General features: G+C 40.4%; 1 protein-coding gene across 8 annotated transcripts in view; it reads left to right on the top strand.

Annotated features, from left to right (window-relative positions):
* Positions 1-17452, top strand: part of LOC110835243 (semaphorin-1A) — a 422598-nt gene that overhangs the window by 102762 nt on the left and 302384 nt on the right. For all 8 annotated transcript variants that reach the window (XR_015533825.1, XM_087343592.1, XM_087343596.1 and 5 more), the window contains one exon: positions 2954-3132. Coding sequence is in view for 7 of the 8 variants with exons in the window: in XM_087343592.1 (XP_087199718.1) it covers positions 3009-3132 (124 nt within the window). In the remaining variant the exon portion in view is untranslated. The remainder of the gene's footprint in view (positions 1-2953; positions 3133-17452) is intronic.

A 17452-nucleotide genomic window follows, 5' to 3' on the forward strand; every position in this document is an offset into this window, starting at 1 on the left:
ACTGGGACATTTTCGGCCGAACATCATGTTCCTTATATATTAGATTGTTCAATATAAAATGTCGGATTTTGAACCTTACCTTTAATGAAACATATCTCAGCTTACAATATAATATATTAATCGAAATAAGAACCATCAGAATCAATACATTTTTGCCAACAAGTAACAAGTTTATAAATTCTATTTCCATAAAATTCCAAAGTTCTGGAGTCGACGAATTGCTTGAAGGCGTTTTCAGCAGCGCCTTGGTTGTTGAAGATTTTTTCTAGCAAAAAGTTGTCAAGATGCTTAATGAAGTGGTAGTCGATTGGGGCCAAGTCCGGAGATTACGGTGGATGAGGTATAGGTTCGTACCCTAATTCATTCAGGTTATAATTCTATAACTCAATCGGGTCACGTAAAACATCTCGAGTTTGACATGTCTGATCTAAGTAATATGAACCATGCAGTGCGGATAGATAGGCTACTTCTTGGCGCAATTTGTGACATACCGTGGCCGTCACTGCAGATGCATGATGAAAATAATGAACTATAATAATTTCATCGCATTTTGTTTTATGGAAAATGTGGCGTTATACAAAAAAAAACCACTGAATCATTTCGCAACATTTGGTGTAGTAAGTCATGTTGCGTTGTGCTAAAAGTAGTCGTGTTGCATGTTCAGATTTTCGGTGTCAGGTCAGATGTTTGAAACAGAAGTGACAGAGATCCAGAAGGGCTGGACAGACATATCAAACATAGGGTCGGGAGAAGAGACGACATAATAACAAACGAGTATAAAATGCGACATGATATAATAATCTATTGACATTTATTGACGTATTGCGAGCCGCATTCTGCCTTCGTTCGTTTTGAAGCGACCGGACAGATAATGGACACTGTAGCCAGGGGAATCGGGTCGTCACTTTTTTTCTGGACCGTGCTGGAGTGGCTGGACAGGTTTTCGCCGTTACTCCAGCACCTGATATGTCTAATGTGCCAGGGAAAAGTATAATTATGCAATGAATCGAGTCAGAACCTCTGATCGTTTATAATGATACTGTAGATGGTTATCTTGTGGTTTGTGGCGCCGTGTAGTCTGGTAGAAGTTACCTAACTTTCGGAGGTCCTTGCTACCTCCATCATCAGGGTTATGATCTCCAGAAGACAGCCATCTTCGAACTCAGAGCCGTGAAAACCTCAAATTCTACGAAGATGATACAGTATTTGTTTAATGGCGCTTTCTTCAGTTCCTCAGGTTATCTTTGAATTATGTGGCGTAATAGTTACGGAGGAAACGTAAGACGAATTGTAAATCTGGATTACGTACAAACAGGAATTATAAACGTATAAAGGTTTATATTTTACACATTTGAGCTTATGTAATTCGATGAAATATTTTAGAGCCTTAAGTTTGGATTATGGAAAGAGATAAAGCTGTAAAACATGGAAAAGTGTAGTGAGATTCTAATGAACGCATATGAGGTTGTATCATAGCAAAATACTTATTTAAAGTTTATGTAAATAGGAGAAAAAATTAGCAATTTATAATTGAAAAAATGGAAAGACGAATAGTTTTATAGTTAAAATAATAAATATTGGTGGTCTAGCGGTTATAACGCTGGCCTTGCAATCCTGGGGTCTCGGGTTCGATTCCCGGCGGTGCCCGAATTTATAACTTGTGTTGGGCAAGGCCGTGGTCTAGGCAACACGGAGTTTTCCTCCGGGGGCTTTCCCGGTTTCTCCGTGGCATCCCAACAATTACTCCATTCACACACAGAAGAAGGCAATGGCAAACCACTTCTGGATCATCTGCCAAGAACGTATATGAACAGGTCCCAGTAAATCGAGAGTTGCCTGTTTCATTTGCAAAAGAAAACAGTTTTGTGTATTGCTTTGCCCAGGGAAACAGATTTTTGTATGGAACAAAATATCTCGAATTGTATTTCTTGAAGGCGATATATCGAAGAGTGTGGGTTTGTGCTGGTTATACCTTAATCGAACTGTCTTAATAATCATCTTTTCAAATCTACACCGGCCTGTGTATTTCTTTCTATCGCTTAGTTTCTTTTTTTAAAAATCTTACTTCTTAATGGAAATTGCAGTGTCCTGTGCTTTGTTTTCATCACATCCTTCTTACTATTACGGTATTATTATTGTTATTATTATTATTGTTTGTTTCATTATGACACGGAATACTGTAATAGACTATTAATTGAATACGATTAAGTGAGCGAACAGGAACATAGGCGTCTATTATACCGTAGCTTCCGTAATTGGGGGAAAGAAGTTGACAAGTTTTTCATTTAAACGTGATCACATTGAAATACAGTCGTGCCTCCTTGCTACACGAAGTTACATTACTGAGATGATTGGGAATACGATTATGGACTGTGCTAAGTATACGATGGATTCTTATGCATGTAACCTTTTAATGTGAGGTGTATAAGCTGTAACTTTTTTCACTCACACAGTATTTATGCTTCCACTTACATTACTAACATTTTTGTATGGGGAGGGAGAAGTGTTCGCTAAAGATGTAGGCCTATTACACGCAAGATGCCCCCAAAAATGTGTACACAACAGCAACTTGGTGGCCGCCTGTGAGTCAATTGCTCCCCGCTGCCACGAAGTTGACGGTGAACATTTTGAGCACCCACACTAGATTCGCTAATTCACCAAGTGTTAATGTTGATGTAGATAATGGTTTGGTTTTTTAAAATGTATTTATTTAATTTATTGAATGTATGTATACATCTTTCTGAGGACATTTTAGTCCAGCGAGGCGGTGAACGAGAGGGAGCATTGACGTAACGCTCATAGGTTAGAGGCTGAAGATGTACCACTTTTAACTGCACATAGAAAATTCGTTTTGAATGCTTGGGAATTAGATCTCGAGTGTGAACGGGTGACCATGCATTCATATCTTTTTTTTAAAAAAAAGGTCACAACATAAAAATTATTTTTTTTACAGGAGACGCGAAGACGGAACCGGGCAGTGAAGATGGTGTAAGTTGCGCTTGGGCGCCATGTTGCTGAAACATGCTGCCGTGTTGCGGCCGGGGTTCGGCCAGATTGCTGCATTGTTGCTGGTAGTGCTCCAAACGGCCGCATGGGTGCATGATGTTAGCCCAAAGATGTACGTCCAGTTTGGTAAGTAAAATTCCATTGTTATTATTTCATATTTTTTGTTTCGGATTGGGCCCTCTATCCTGTGCAGATTTATAATTATCTTTTTTTAAATTCTGGGTGCTCTGGACATTTGGAAAGGCCGCCCCCATGGCGGATAGGTCCGTCGTTAGGCCGAAGTAGCACAATAGGCCGACAACGTGTTACAAAGGTGACTCGCATCAATCCCCCAAGTGGAATTCAGACCTCCTATTCCAGTAACTGATCGGCCCAAGATCGTACGAACTCTTAACTACGGAGGTTTGTAGACCGACCTGCATGTACTTCTTAAGAAGTCGACAGACGTACATCTAAGAAACTCATCGCCGTTTGAATGGGAAGGTTTCTTGTCATGTTTACGACGTCCAGCCACTGGTCCATACCCCGACTCAATTCACTCTCCCACCCTGTTTCAGACCCATTGTTATGGGCATTGAAGCCCCTAAATCAGGATCGAGGGTGTGTGATAGATTACTGCTTGATCAGGGTTATCGCTAATTTTATGGCGCAGTGGCAGAATGATGGTTAATTAGCAAAGAACTCGGAGAAAGCCTAGCTCCAGTGCTACTTTGTACATCACGAATCTCACTTGAAGTCGTCTGGGATTAAACCCGTGTCTCCGCGTTGAGAAGAAGCCGGCGTCTAACAGTCTGGGCTTATGGCACGGGCTCAATTTGTTTATTTGGCCCAAGTTCGGCTCAACATTGATGCTAGAAAATTAATATAATGAAACGAATAAAATGTGAGAGCAAATGGCGACCACATTGTGCATGTCAGGTTTCTCCCATTCTATCTTTGTTCTGGTACTTTTTCTTTCGTCGTGAGTACTTAACTACTATTCTGTAGAATTTTTCTGTTTCATTTGGAATTGTTGCACAGAGCAACAGAAACGCGTGGACCACATTGATACACCGAATGGAACCGAAACCCACGATTCCTGCGATCGAGCGGTCGAAGTCCGTTCACTGCCACTGAGTGGCATCGGCGTATGTCTGAGCCGCCACGGACGATCGTCAGATTTCAGCATCGAATGTCATATCGATCACGAAAACTGTTTTTATTGGAGGCGATTGCCCTTGTAGCTGGACTACTGCTGTTTTCGTTGTGCTTGGAAACAGGTGGCTAAAGAGGAAGAATTGAATCACGTTTTAGAATCGGAGATTAGGTCGACTTTGAAGCCATCCATTGGTCAGGATGGATACTTTCGTGATCAGCCAAGCCAGATCATAAATTGTTGAATCATGACAGAGCGACAGCAGGCGGAGTGCCATCTTTGTTCGCATTGCAGAGACCCATAACTTTGGCGCAGATTTCTCATTCCCTTACCGAGTTTGGCTTCTTGTTTTCTGATCATTTTATTAAACATGCCAGGAACGTTTGCCACAACGAGTTTTTCCCACCCTCATTATTTTTAGGATGAATACGCGTATGAACAGCTTGGCGTTAGAGGCCGCTTTTTAAATTTCGGCGCTACAACCCAGAAGACAGCCATATTCGTAATCGACGCCGTGAGAACGTCAAATCCTAGTTAGGGATAGGCAACCTCGCGCGTTTTTATTCCCATGTCCTTTGGTCTCGCTAATGGAAGTTCCGTTTTATCTGAAACACTGCTGATAACACGGTACAATGCAGATACTGTTAATTGGCCGTAAAGAGTCTTCATCCGCATATTCTTAAGAAAATAGTTCAGAGAGATTGTGATGTCGTAAACTTTTATTTGTTCAGTTTATTTGCCTGTGTTATCGTTACTTCTTTATGACTAAGGATGCTTGGATGTTCAGCCTAGCCGCAGCACAAAAGATTTGTGTGTCCGTGAAGGGGGGAGGGGGAAAATAATTGATGCATCATCAGATCCTGGCGTGTATGAATCGAAATAGCAGAAAATGACAGCCAGTATTGTTGTGGGTCTAAATAGCTCCAATTCCCCCCATGGTGATTCAGCTGAAATGATTCTAAAAGCTTCTCATTCGCTTTGAAAGAAATAAAACTGGTCCAATCTTCACTACTTCGCACGAAGACTACAATAGACAGACAGAGTAAGGGAGGAGGGGTGCAGCAGGCTGCCAATCTCTGTGATACCGATAGCTTATATTCCGAAGCAGCCAACGAACCATCGACGGCTACTGAAAGAGGCGATCCGGCAGAAATCAATTTACGGAAAACAAAAGACGAGGCGTGATTTTTTTTTTGTGTGTGGATTAATTGCTAGTGACGGCAAAATCTTCTTAGCTTTGAAAGTTGAGAGTTGCCAAGGTAGTCAGCATTTCGGGTGACCAGTTCTGTTTTCAAAGTTCTTTCGTGGAATGAAGAACGAAATATTGACTGTGTGTCTTCCATTGCAGCAGGTTCAGAAAAACCTGTCTGATAGCGTCGCATTTCTTGTATTGTGACAAGAGTAGAATTCACCATGTGTTTATGTATACACCAAGACTGAATGAAGACGTACGGAGAAGCTAGTTCTACCTGCACCCATTCTTAATCCTGTCACTGGAAGTAGATGGAGACGATTGGTCAGGTTCACGCCACGGCCACTTATCTGCCGGGAAAGTTCCCTCCCTACGGTAGGAGGCTGGAAGAGCTTGTCTGGACTTCGCTACGAAAGAAAAATGTGATTCATCTGTCAGTACTCACTCCATTGCTTGTGTATCCTTTTACTAGCAGACAAGTTGTAGCAAGGACATATTAACGCCCGCTTTCTTAACTCGTATTTCCTGAACAGAAGATGTGTATTTGTCGAATGTTTGTTACCGAACGCAATTTTTGATCAGAAAGTCGGACAGTCGCCACGTTGGAAGGATTGATGGTAGGAACTTGGAAAGTAGAGATGTGATGCCTTTAGTATGTGCCAATTAGACACACGGACAAGGTGATACCACATGCTTATTTCCTTAAAGTTAAGGAAAGTAGGTTAAACAGCAGTTTTATCGTGAAATGCACGTGATTGTTACTAGTTTTGGGATAAAATTCGGTATAGAAGAGCCGGGAAATGATAAGAACATAGGCCTGCTGTGAAAAAATTAAACGAGATTTACGTTGGAAATGTTCAACAACTAAAAAAATTCTTTCACGTGTGCTACTCAAAAAGCAGCATTCTGGTTAGTTTGTACATTGACTTCAATGTTAGTGTGTACATAAACCGTGCGTAACTTTTTACTTTGTTATTTGGTTAAGATATCATTTGATTCCATTTCTCTTAGCATTCACTTATAATTGAATGCTATGGAGAATCGACGAAAAAGGAGGTTGGGGGAACATCGAGCTACGTATTGAAAGTGAGAATCGGCGATTAAAGTGTGTGCTCTGGTTGCTGTTAGGTTCGTTTCCTCCCCTGGTAAAGTTGCTGGTCCCACGAAACCTAACGTGACATGATATTTTATGTCCCTTGGCCTCTTAGCAGCAACATTTCGAAAGGCGGTTCTCAGTAAGACTGCTTCTAGCGTTGCTATCCTTTGTGCTCCGGCCCTTTCCTAGTTTCAAAAGTGGGGTGGAGTGGTGGCAGGCGAGCTGCGGGTTTCCAAGGTTAAGCGTCGTAGTAATGACCGTCCGGCTGCCGCCGGGCTAGTGCAGCCATCGTGCTGTGTTTCCAAACTGCCTAATCACAGTGGTAGTTATATTTTAGAGATGGTTTGCGGGCCTTCAGATTATGAGCCGTGTTCTTGTAGGTGGTTACCAACATTTCGGAGGAACGTATCGCTTCCATATTCAGCGTAGTTGTATGTTGTTGTTTTTTTAGATCTGTGTTAAATGTCTAGTCCATTTTAACCTGTTCAACATGTCCACTCGGCATTTCAAACCCACAACACCAACATTGATATCTTCACCTTCGTGAGAACCTCAAATTTGCAGGTCTTTACTTACCGCTGCCAAGTTGTAGGTCTACAGGCTGCTTTCTGATCGTTACCTGCGGATGCCAGATAATTTGCAGTTGGTATTTAAACACCCACAGGAAATTTATTGGTCTGTACTTACCGTTCAAACGTAATTTGCAAGTAGCTACAGCCCGAGTCCGGGCCTTGGCTTCCTCTTACACATCTGTGATTAGTGAGTGACAAGCCCACTGCTTCTGCACAATTTCTACACAATATAGATTTGTGTGCTAGAGCCATCTAGTAGTGAATCAGGAGAGATTTGGGTGAGAAATGGGCGCTGAATTTTGCTTACGAAACATCTCGTTCATGCTTTTACATGCCGTAAATCTACGACGTGCTTCCAGGACTGAATAGATGTAATCCGGACATTACCTTCAAGTTCTATTACAGTGTTCTTATTAAAAAATGAACCATGACAAGCCACCTCTCCCCAAATTCCATAATTTGTCACAACGACTGCTGCATATAAAGTGCTTTATGGTGGATTATACAGTGTAGCGCTACAGAGTCCATGCTGATTCATCGCAGGTTGTTCCAAGGTTCAGCCATCCTTTTACCTACCTGTAGAACTGATATAATACATGGCCAGCAGCCATAGCACCCACGGCGTGTTGATGTTTGTTCTCAGGCGCAGGTGGAGTGAGAGCTGTAAAGAGATCTTCACACTTCCACACTCTGCCCTTGCGTAAGAAAACAAAGAATGAGAAACTTGGTATCCATAGTACATGAACAAACATAGTGAAACAAGTGTCTTAGTAACCCGATGTTGGACGGACTCAAGTCTTCTGAAAAGAGAACTCTGGTGTTTAAATTAATGAATGAAGTAACCCAATACGCCAATCCCATGCGTACACACCTACTTGCAGTTTATGAAACTATCGGAGATGTGTCGGGCCGCTAGCCATTCGGAATCGAACAAGTCCGAGACAGTTTTGATAGTATTTCTAAACTCGGGTGTGAGAAATACTAGTGTCCGCTCGAGACTGGGTTCAATGCCCGGCTTAACATCTTGAGAACATCAGTGTGGAGTTTGGAATATCGGGATTGTGTTTGAAATAATTATTAATAAGTGTTGTTAATACTAAATAGCCATTTAACAATTCGGATACAGATTTGAGGATCTCCGACACTAGGTCACCTCCACATGACCCCTTCTAGCTGACGAGTAAAAATGTTTGCCCACCTGTAACGGCATATACGACAAATTATGATAACGTTGAGATATGAAGCTATAACGCACTGGAATTGTTATAATCGTATCAGTGCTACCAACATCGTGGTGTACGAATATTTTTTCCACTTACAGTTTGAGTAATGAAAACTGTTGGTCAATGATAATTCACGGAAGCACACGGATGTATATATATAATTGTAACTCCAGTCCTTGAGAAGCTGGTAGTCGTTCAGCTGCTAAAGAAAACCCACCCATTTTATGGAGCCGAAAGGTTTATTACCATATTCACAAGAGCTTGCCGCCTTTTAAAGGCCAGTGCTAAATGATACGTAACACCTGCTTTAACATTCAGTAACCCACACAGTGTATTTACAGGCCTCATATGATTCTGAGAATAACGAACGATTATTTTCGTAAACAGCATCATCTTTCTATTTAGGACGCGTTGTCTCTTCTTTGAGGTAAAACCGAATTTTTAGAAACTGTATAGTCGGACTTCTAAGAGTTATAAATCATGGAAATTGTTTTATTTATACAAATGATTCATGTCGCCTTTCTTAGAAATTGCAAAAATCATAGGATTGGAAAGGGACCAACATTATCGAATCGAAAACACTTCACATTCAATCAGTGAAAAATATATGAAATTATTGGTTACATTATCTAGCCACGTCAGAAACCGTTCTATGATCCGTCGTACTCTGTTACATTTTCTTTATTCGTTTTCTACTCTTTCTGAAATTCGTTTTTCCTTTCCTTGGGCATATTCTTATCGCAGATGGCAGTTACAGTCGTTTTACTCCGCTGTCGTTTGCCGATACAGATCGCGCCGGGAACGTCCTGAGATGCATTGTGGGTTTACTGGATCGCTCTACGGAAATTTTGTGGAGTGTTTTTTGCGAACTTAATGTGTTGTTGCATGAATCCTGGAAGAATACTAAAGTGTCTGCCCTTTTACTGAGTTCCTGTGGGTGAGTTCTTGGTAATGGGTTTTTCTTTGCCCATACGTGAGTTCCGGGCAATCTCTGAAGTTCTTTCTTGTGGGTACTCGTTTCCTCTAAGTACCTTATGAGTAATTCTGAAGTGGTATGTTATTTTACCGAGCCCCCTTCGGTTCCACTTCTACTTCTTTTAGTCTTTTGTGGTTTTACTGGTTTTCAGCTTATGATGTCTTGGTAATTCCAGAAGTGTTCTTTTTTTTGCGATTTCCCGATCCCTGTACGTTCTACCCGTTCTCATATATCGTGTGATATTAAAAAATAGATGGCAATGCTTTTGACTGCAGCATCTAATAAATACTTTATATCATAGAATTCTTGCTCCCCTATGAAATGAAGATGTATTATCTATGCTAATACAGTTGGTCGTATGCCAGTACCAGTGGCGCTTTGGAGCAGATTACTGTTTCTAGATTTGCGTGTTCTTTTGTGATCTTAACCAGTTAACAAATGGAATATTTTTATTCGGGTTATGTAAGTGACATTTAATCAGATCCAAAGGTGTTTCGGGATGAAAGAGCTGTATGAAATCTTACTCAGCCTACCGTAAGTTCCTGCTGCCTCCATCATTAGGACTTACCAACATGAGAACTTTAAATCTTTCCATAAATAATTTTGGTTGAAACAGGCCACTTACTATAATGAGGTATATGTGATGAGAATAGAGTTTCGTAGAAGATGCATGGAACTGCTGAGGACTGTTCTTTGGTATGTTAACGGTTTATAAGTTAGTCTATCACTCACAGTGGGTACAGTGAACGTGTAGGATATGATATGCTGTGGATTTGCAGTATACAGAGTAGTATTAAATCGATTCTTCTCGGAAGTCGCCTGGTACATTCGTTTGTGTGTGGATATCAAGTCCAACTCTACAGAAAGATGGTTTAATTTAAAGACGAAGTTCGTTATGACATTTTCACAAATAAATACTTCTCAAACATCAGCACGTTGAGAGCAAAGATGAACCATGTTTATTTTTCAGTAATGGCCCCTCCGCACTGACGTACGCAGCTTGGGACGAACATATTTCCGTGTTGAAGTAGGTTTTAGCGTCCGTCGTGTCACAGTGCACTTTGTAGGGCATAGAACAGTAGACCCCTTGGGCTGAATCTTTAGCGCCCTTTTCAGCTTAAATTATATTACGACTAGTTTTAGCGAACTATCTCATAAATCTAGGGTTCATTTCGGTCACGATCTTATATTCGGAATGACTGGTTTACAAACCAGCAAAACTACTTTCATTTGCTTTTTTGTTAACATAATTCCTTGTAAGCACAGGGTTATTATGTAGGGGTGGTCCAGGCAATGCAGACATCTTAATTTCAAGGCGTTTATGTTGCATTTATTACATTGATGTTCGGATGAAATGGTTTTAAAGCAACGTAAGAAATTAAAAAAAAGCAAAAGCTATATTTTAACCGTTTTACGTTGCAATTTCTGACACAAGCCAAATTAAATACAAATCAGATCGGAAAATTGAATCAACATTTGTTAAAAAGTAGGACCCACGACCTCTGTAACTTCTACGCGGTTCGTGACGCCACAATGCATGCTGGGAGTATTAAATACAATGTTCTTTGAGCGTTTCAATGCAGGTATCTTCATGCAACTCGCAAAAGTACCCCAGAGTAGGAACCCTGTTTCTTTGTTTTCTTTGTGCGCGTGCGTTTGTGTGGAACAACTTTATAGCAGCTGCTTTTAATATCTCAATACTCACACACGTGTTGTTTCCATTCCGATCAGATTTTTGTTTTTGCTTTTGTGTTGTTCAATTCAAAACGCATTTCTTAATTTCGCAGGATTCTATACAAACGAGTGGAGGTACTAATTATGCAGCATTAATTTAAGAAATATTTTTCTTTATTATAATTCCTTTGCTTTTCAGTTGGGCCCACTCGCGACTTGCCCAGAAGCCGCAGATGTTATACAATAAAGCTTTCAGTTTATACAGTTAAGTCTCTGTTCTACCTAAGTCCCGAGGGTGTATAAGACAAGACACATTGTGGCTTAGCCTGAAAGTGCAGTACAGCCACACAGCTGACAGAACTTACAACCAAATATTATTATAAAGAAACGTGGTGAGGTTGCATATCACTCTGGTTTAACCATCCGTTTACTTGCGTCATCAAACACCACGCCCTTTCATTTTCAAATTGAAATCTCATATATTGCGGCACCTAGCTGTGAGGGGAGAATGTGATACGCAGTGGCTTTGTCCTTAAAGGGGAAGGAGCGCTATTAGGGTGTATTTCAGATCACTTTCTGTGACCTCGACTGTTTTAGTTGGTGCAACAAATGACGCCAGACGCACAGCAGAACTTCTGTCCTTGGTTATCTATATTTCTACTGGGCCCCAGCCTGTACCAGCGACCGATATGGAATCCCTAGTGGGTCTCAGTCATTAGAATATATACATCTAATGCAGAAAAGTGCCGCTAATAAGCTTCAAAAGTTCAGGTCAAAGAGATTGGTCTTCGATTTACGTTTTTCACAGTTCCCCTGCGTTTCAGCAAATGTCGGGCTACGGTGAAATAAAACCCAGTATTTCTGCCCTTGACTTATCCACTGGATCCAGTTCTGGAATGTTATTACAAAGAAGCGTTCAAGTTTGCAGAGAGAGAAAAGAGACAAACAATTTGAACTTGCGAGTGTTGCCAACGATTTCTGCGCAAAACCTAATTCTTTTTCCAGGGCAGTTAATCGAAATCAGACGTAAGCATTTTAATCTTCAAAGAAACCAAATTCAGATATGTAATTTACTGTGCATTGTTTTCCCCAACAACACATTAAACTGTCAAAATTAATTAATGATTCCCGCTTCTACATATAGCATTAATTGCACTGGCCGGGCTGTTCGAAGTGAGTGATTATTGTGCATCAATAAAACGAGTGACGTACTATGATGACTGGCACTCAGCTAGGTTTTCGATGTGCTGTCTTGTTTTGGTAGACTTCGGCTGGTTCGATTTTATTTCGGCTAATCAGTACTTTAAAAAAATTCAGCCCTTCCTCTGTACGCCATGTAGGCCCTTGGGAGGAGAGTATTATATAGCTCATACTACACTTTATCTAATCATAAACCTTATGGAAGTTAACAAACTAGTTCGCGAATGCTTCTCAGAATCATCAAATTGAAAAGAAAATTTGTTACGTTATTGGAACATGAAACACGCATAACATTATCCCGGATTTGTGAAATTTTGTTTTATTTGTTATTTATTTAACGACAGTGTTAGTAGTTCAGCTTATATGACATCGAATGTCAGGATTGTAATGAATGATGAATTGGAAAGGCTGTGGAAGGAAGCGGCCCTGACCTAATTTAGGTGGTGTTTCAGTGTTCACATGGAGCGAATGAGTAAAACCACAAAAAGTCTTTGTCGGTATAGCCGGTCTCTGGTCCATAATTTGGACCCGGGACCTTCCGAATACGAAGCACGACCGCTAACCACTCGGCTGTGACGTTCTGTTGGAAAATGTTTGAACTGGAGAAAAGGCGTTTATTGTGTAAGCGAACTCTGGCTCGTACTATTATAAAAATTAGACGTCAAATTGAAATGAAAACAGTGAACTCGCGATAATTTGGTTCCTGTAAGAAATGGGCGCGAGTGTGTTAAATGAATTGTCTATCTGAAGATAGAGTTTTCTAGATACGAGCGTTTGTGAACACGGTAATGAATTCCTCAGTTTTTATAGTTTTTGACTTGCTGAGTAATTTAGTCTCTCAAGAATAACTTGGTCCATGTGTTTCCTGTTCTCATGTGAATATAAAAGAGTAAATAAGAATTACCACGACTTGTATATTTCTGATTTAGAACCGGAGAAGTGTTCACATGGCTGTAATGACAGTTATCTGGCAGCTATAATCAAAGAGCGAGAAAGAATGTAGACATTTTCAATTTAAACTCGATTTTTCTTTTCTGACTTCTGAAGCAAAACGATCAAAAAATATACAAAAAGTATACACTTACTGGCCTATATGACCTCTGTGCTTGATGAATAAAACACTACGTTAAACTTTTCAGAATCTTTCAAAACATCCATGAAATATGTTTCTGTCCCTGAAGCGATGTGCTTCCCTTGGTATAATTAGTTCTGTGGACGGCGGAGTATTACTGGTTCAGACATATAACAGTGATTCAAACCGGACTGGTTGCCTGAGGCGTAGGTTTCCCACCATCACAAAGACGACGGGCTGTTGGGGGCTGTCCGCCCTAGAGCATCACGTACAGATCACTGGTTTCTATCCCCTTTCCTCCATGCCCCTCCTGTATGCAAGTTTCATAATTCATAATGGCGCGTTGGTGCAGAAAAGGCGACTGGATCGGGGTATTGTCGGAAATTGCTCTCGAAAAGACGTGAAAAAATTCTAAAAGATTGGAAACTGTTCACTAAAGATAATGAAAACAAACTCCCCGTTCATGTAAATTACTCAGTATAAATCGTGATTTATGTTGATTTAAACTGCGTTATACCTCGCTGATCCCAGGAGGGCGTCTAATGAATTCTGTCACTTTGTTTCTTGTTACTGATTCGAAGTCTCCCACTGTCTTGTTCCTTGTTACGAGGTTAAAGTCCCCGGATTTGTTCGTGTAGGAACTTGAAACACTGCGATTCGTTGCTCTATGACACACAGATACACACTGAGCACAGACGCACACATTGGCTAAGCTGTAGGCACACACAGGCTGCTGTCAAAACTATAATCTGGGAACAAATGAACAAACAGAAGATGTTTTCGACCTAAACGTGTAGTCTAACATTAAGGAACTATTTTAAAATAGTGAATCACATTAAGAAAAGAGTAAATAATGAAATTCTTTTATTTACAACTTATCATTTCGTTTGCTTTTCAAAGGTACTCACTGCGTCCATGAAGTAAGCAGTGTCGGTATTAAGAAGCTGGTAGGCAAGCATTCATGTAACTAAAAGATGTACAGTGCTCACAAGATCCTTTCAGCTGTCTCTACCCTGAACCAGGTGAATCCAGTTCCCTACCTCTACACCTCATTTTGTAAGATTTATTTTAGTATTATTTTTCCGTCTAGTTTTAGCTAGAACATAAAAAAATTGTCATTTTGTTTTAAGATTGGTCAGCACGTTCACTTTGAGGGAAGCTGACAAATTACAAACATATGAGAACAAAGCACGCATGAAAATATTTGGTAACTAAAGACGATGAAAATAAGTGGTCAGATTAGGATACATACCAGTGATTTACACATGTGTAGGAACTTACGATGGGCTGGATATATTGCTAGGATGTGGGAGACGGAGTTTTGGTGTTACCTTTTGAAAAGCGGTCCTTGGGACGATTGAGAATGAAAACGAAATATAACTGTAAGATAGGTCTTGGAGACATGACTTATTAACATGGAAGGTGGTTATACCAGACTTGGGATCGTGTCCGATGGCGTACTTTGCTATGAATCGCCATAGTGTGACTTGCACGTCAATAAACTTTCTTCGAACTGAAAGATATTTCGAGGAACTCATATCAGCTGAATGTATAACCAGTATTTATATTCGATGTATAAATCCCTTTCGAAGCTGTTCGACGGGCCATGTGCATTGTATAGGAACATTTTCGTCGGTAAACACGCGTTCGGAGCCCCATATTTCCTGGTTCTTATTCGAATGTCTTGCCGGCCGTCGCTTGTTCAAGGTACGGTGTATTTATTTATTCTATTTCTGAAGGCGCTGAGTTAAACAATGGCAAACATGTTCAGGAACCCACAGCCTGACGCTCTTTACAGCACGATGGCTGTAATGGCTGTAATGGCTTTGCTTCTGGATGCCATTGTAGGCCTTCAACAAGCAGTTTAGGGTTCGCGAGTCGCATGCAGGGAACCAGAGTTCAAAATTAAGGTAACGGCAAAGGTAGAAAGTTATTGTTGTCTTTTCATTTACCTTCACGCCATTAGAACGTGTAGCAGGCCTGTCGGATTCCTTTTCTATGTCTTTCTTGATACAGTAAAACCCCTCAAGTTGGACACCCCTCTATATTGGACACTTTTAATTGGAACCGGGGAATATCCTATAATTTTACATGTCCACAATACCCTATATCTTGGACACCCCTTTGTCCCGGAACTTGGTCACCCCTTTTGTTGTAAGTTGGACAAGTTCATGCACTTAGCTTCAGTGCTTTTATGGGAAACATTTACAGTTAGTATTTTGTTATTTTGAATTTCTGACTGAGGATTAGCTTATGGTTGAGGGTGTGAGACTTTGAACACATCATTGGAATGCAGTGAAGAAAGTGTGTAGTTATTCCTTTGTTAAACCCTTCACTGGACTACAGTCCGTATTGCTGGTACAGTTTTAACTTTGTCAGTACAGTACAACCCCACTATAACGCGGGTCGCGGGGGACAGTGGTAAACCCGCGTTATAGAGAAACCGCGTTATTACGGGAGTGCATCAGAAAAATCGGTACAAGTACGGTACGTACAGTATTGATAGACTATCGCCATTTAAGAGTATACATACTTATTTGACTATGTTACGATTGATTTTTACGGAAAAAGTAATAAATAATTAATTTGGCTTGCATTTTAATATAATTTTGAGTTCTGTGTGAAGGATAATTGATGAACCCTTTTTTTCTTTTTTGCTGAACTGTGGGGGACATGAGGTACCCGCGTTATATCTGGAACCGCGTTATAGAGGGGTTGTACTGTACTGTGCTTGCAACTTAGTTAAACAGTGTTAACAGAAATTACAGTGGTTAGATTATGTAAGTAAATAGATTGCATTGTCGGTAAACGTAAAGTATTGGTGCCCTTCCCTTTCAGCGTATCCATGCAAGTTTAATTTACTCAAAACAAAATTTGTAAAAATTTATTTTACACTTTTGATTTTTGTTATCAATAATTTTATTTTTAGGAAGGGCTCCACAATACTCTACAATTACCACATTGTCATTACACCACAATTTGAAAGGATGATTTTTCCCTTTCCCTCTATCCTGGACACCTCTGTAAGTTGGACACATTGTCGTGGAACCGCAAGTGTCCAAGTTAGAGAGGTTTTACTGTATATGATTTTCCCCCATGTTCCGAGTTGAACCTACCTTATCTGATGCTGACGCGCAGGGACATAGGCTGTTACTTTTGGTTCGCTTCTTGGGATACGAAAAGTGCATTTTAGGAGAGAAACATGGTAATGTGGTGAATTGGATTCTGAGCAAGATGGCAAGATTGGATTAAATAGATCGGATTTGTAGAGAGGGGGAGAAATAGATAGAGGTTCTTTGACTGTAGCATGGAACCGCGACTTCGTGCAGTTGGGGGTGGGCTTGGTTTGTCTTGGCAAACCCTTTCACACAACTGGTGTTTTGGCTTGCAAATCCAAAGAAGCGAACGTTAAAAATGCATCACGAGTTACTCAGATATCTGATACAGGTAAAACGCCAGATCATTTGGAATTCCTTTTCCTGACTGGCGCATCTGCGTTCTTGGGTAAGAACTGACAAAGAATTGCATGCGGGTTATAAGAAATGTAGGCCGTGCAATCTGCTGGCCTGTTAACTAGTCATTACGTTGCAATACGTTTGAAGTTTTACCACGATTTGAATTTAAATTGTGGCCTTCTTTGTTGTTGTTGTAGTTGTTGTTATTGCAATGTGTAGTCCTCCGTTTCGGAAGTACATGCTGCATTCGTATTCAGCTGGAAGCAAAATGTTCCGTCGAAACGTTAGTATACAACCAGAGGGCTGAGTACTGGAAGCCAGAAGATTACATTTAAACAGTAAACAAAAATGATCTCTCTCAAAGAAGACATTTGCAGTAAAACATGTCTGAAACTGTAACCAGCGTGTACTATATTTCTGAGGAGGCCTAAGTATATTATTCAGGTGTTTTGTTTTTATTTTATATTCCTTATTAGTCATGATGGCCTTTCTTGCGAATGAAAATCTGTTGTTGACCGAAGTAGTCAACAGGTCAGACAGCATATCGGAATATTCAACACATCTAAAAGTATTAAAAATTGAATTTACAAACCCGAGATTATACAACTGTTCTAACATTTTTTTATACATTTCCTCTGAGCGCCATGTAAAGTCTGTTTTATATTGGACCGAACCCCCCCCCCCCCCCAAAGTCCAACAGTTTTATGTACCCAGTACCAAATTAAATCTAAATCCGTTTTAAAACCTTGGAAATGAATCTGATGGACAGACTCACCCAAACACTACTTTATTTTATACTGTTTACTTAAAGAACACGTAAAACGTGTTGAAAACAAATTATAGAAATACAA

This window comes from Zootermopsis nevadensis, unplaced genomic scaffold, assembly GCF_977971745.1.
Source record: "Zootermopsis nevadensis isolate Lab colony 2312 unplaced genomic scaffold, Znev_1.0 Znev_ptg000006l, whole genome shotgun sequence".
In the NCBI taxonomy this organism is placed as follows: domain Eukaryota; kingdom Metazoa; phylum Arthropoda; class Insecta; order Blattodea; family Termopsidae; genus Zootermopsis; species Zootermopsis nevadensis.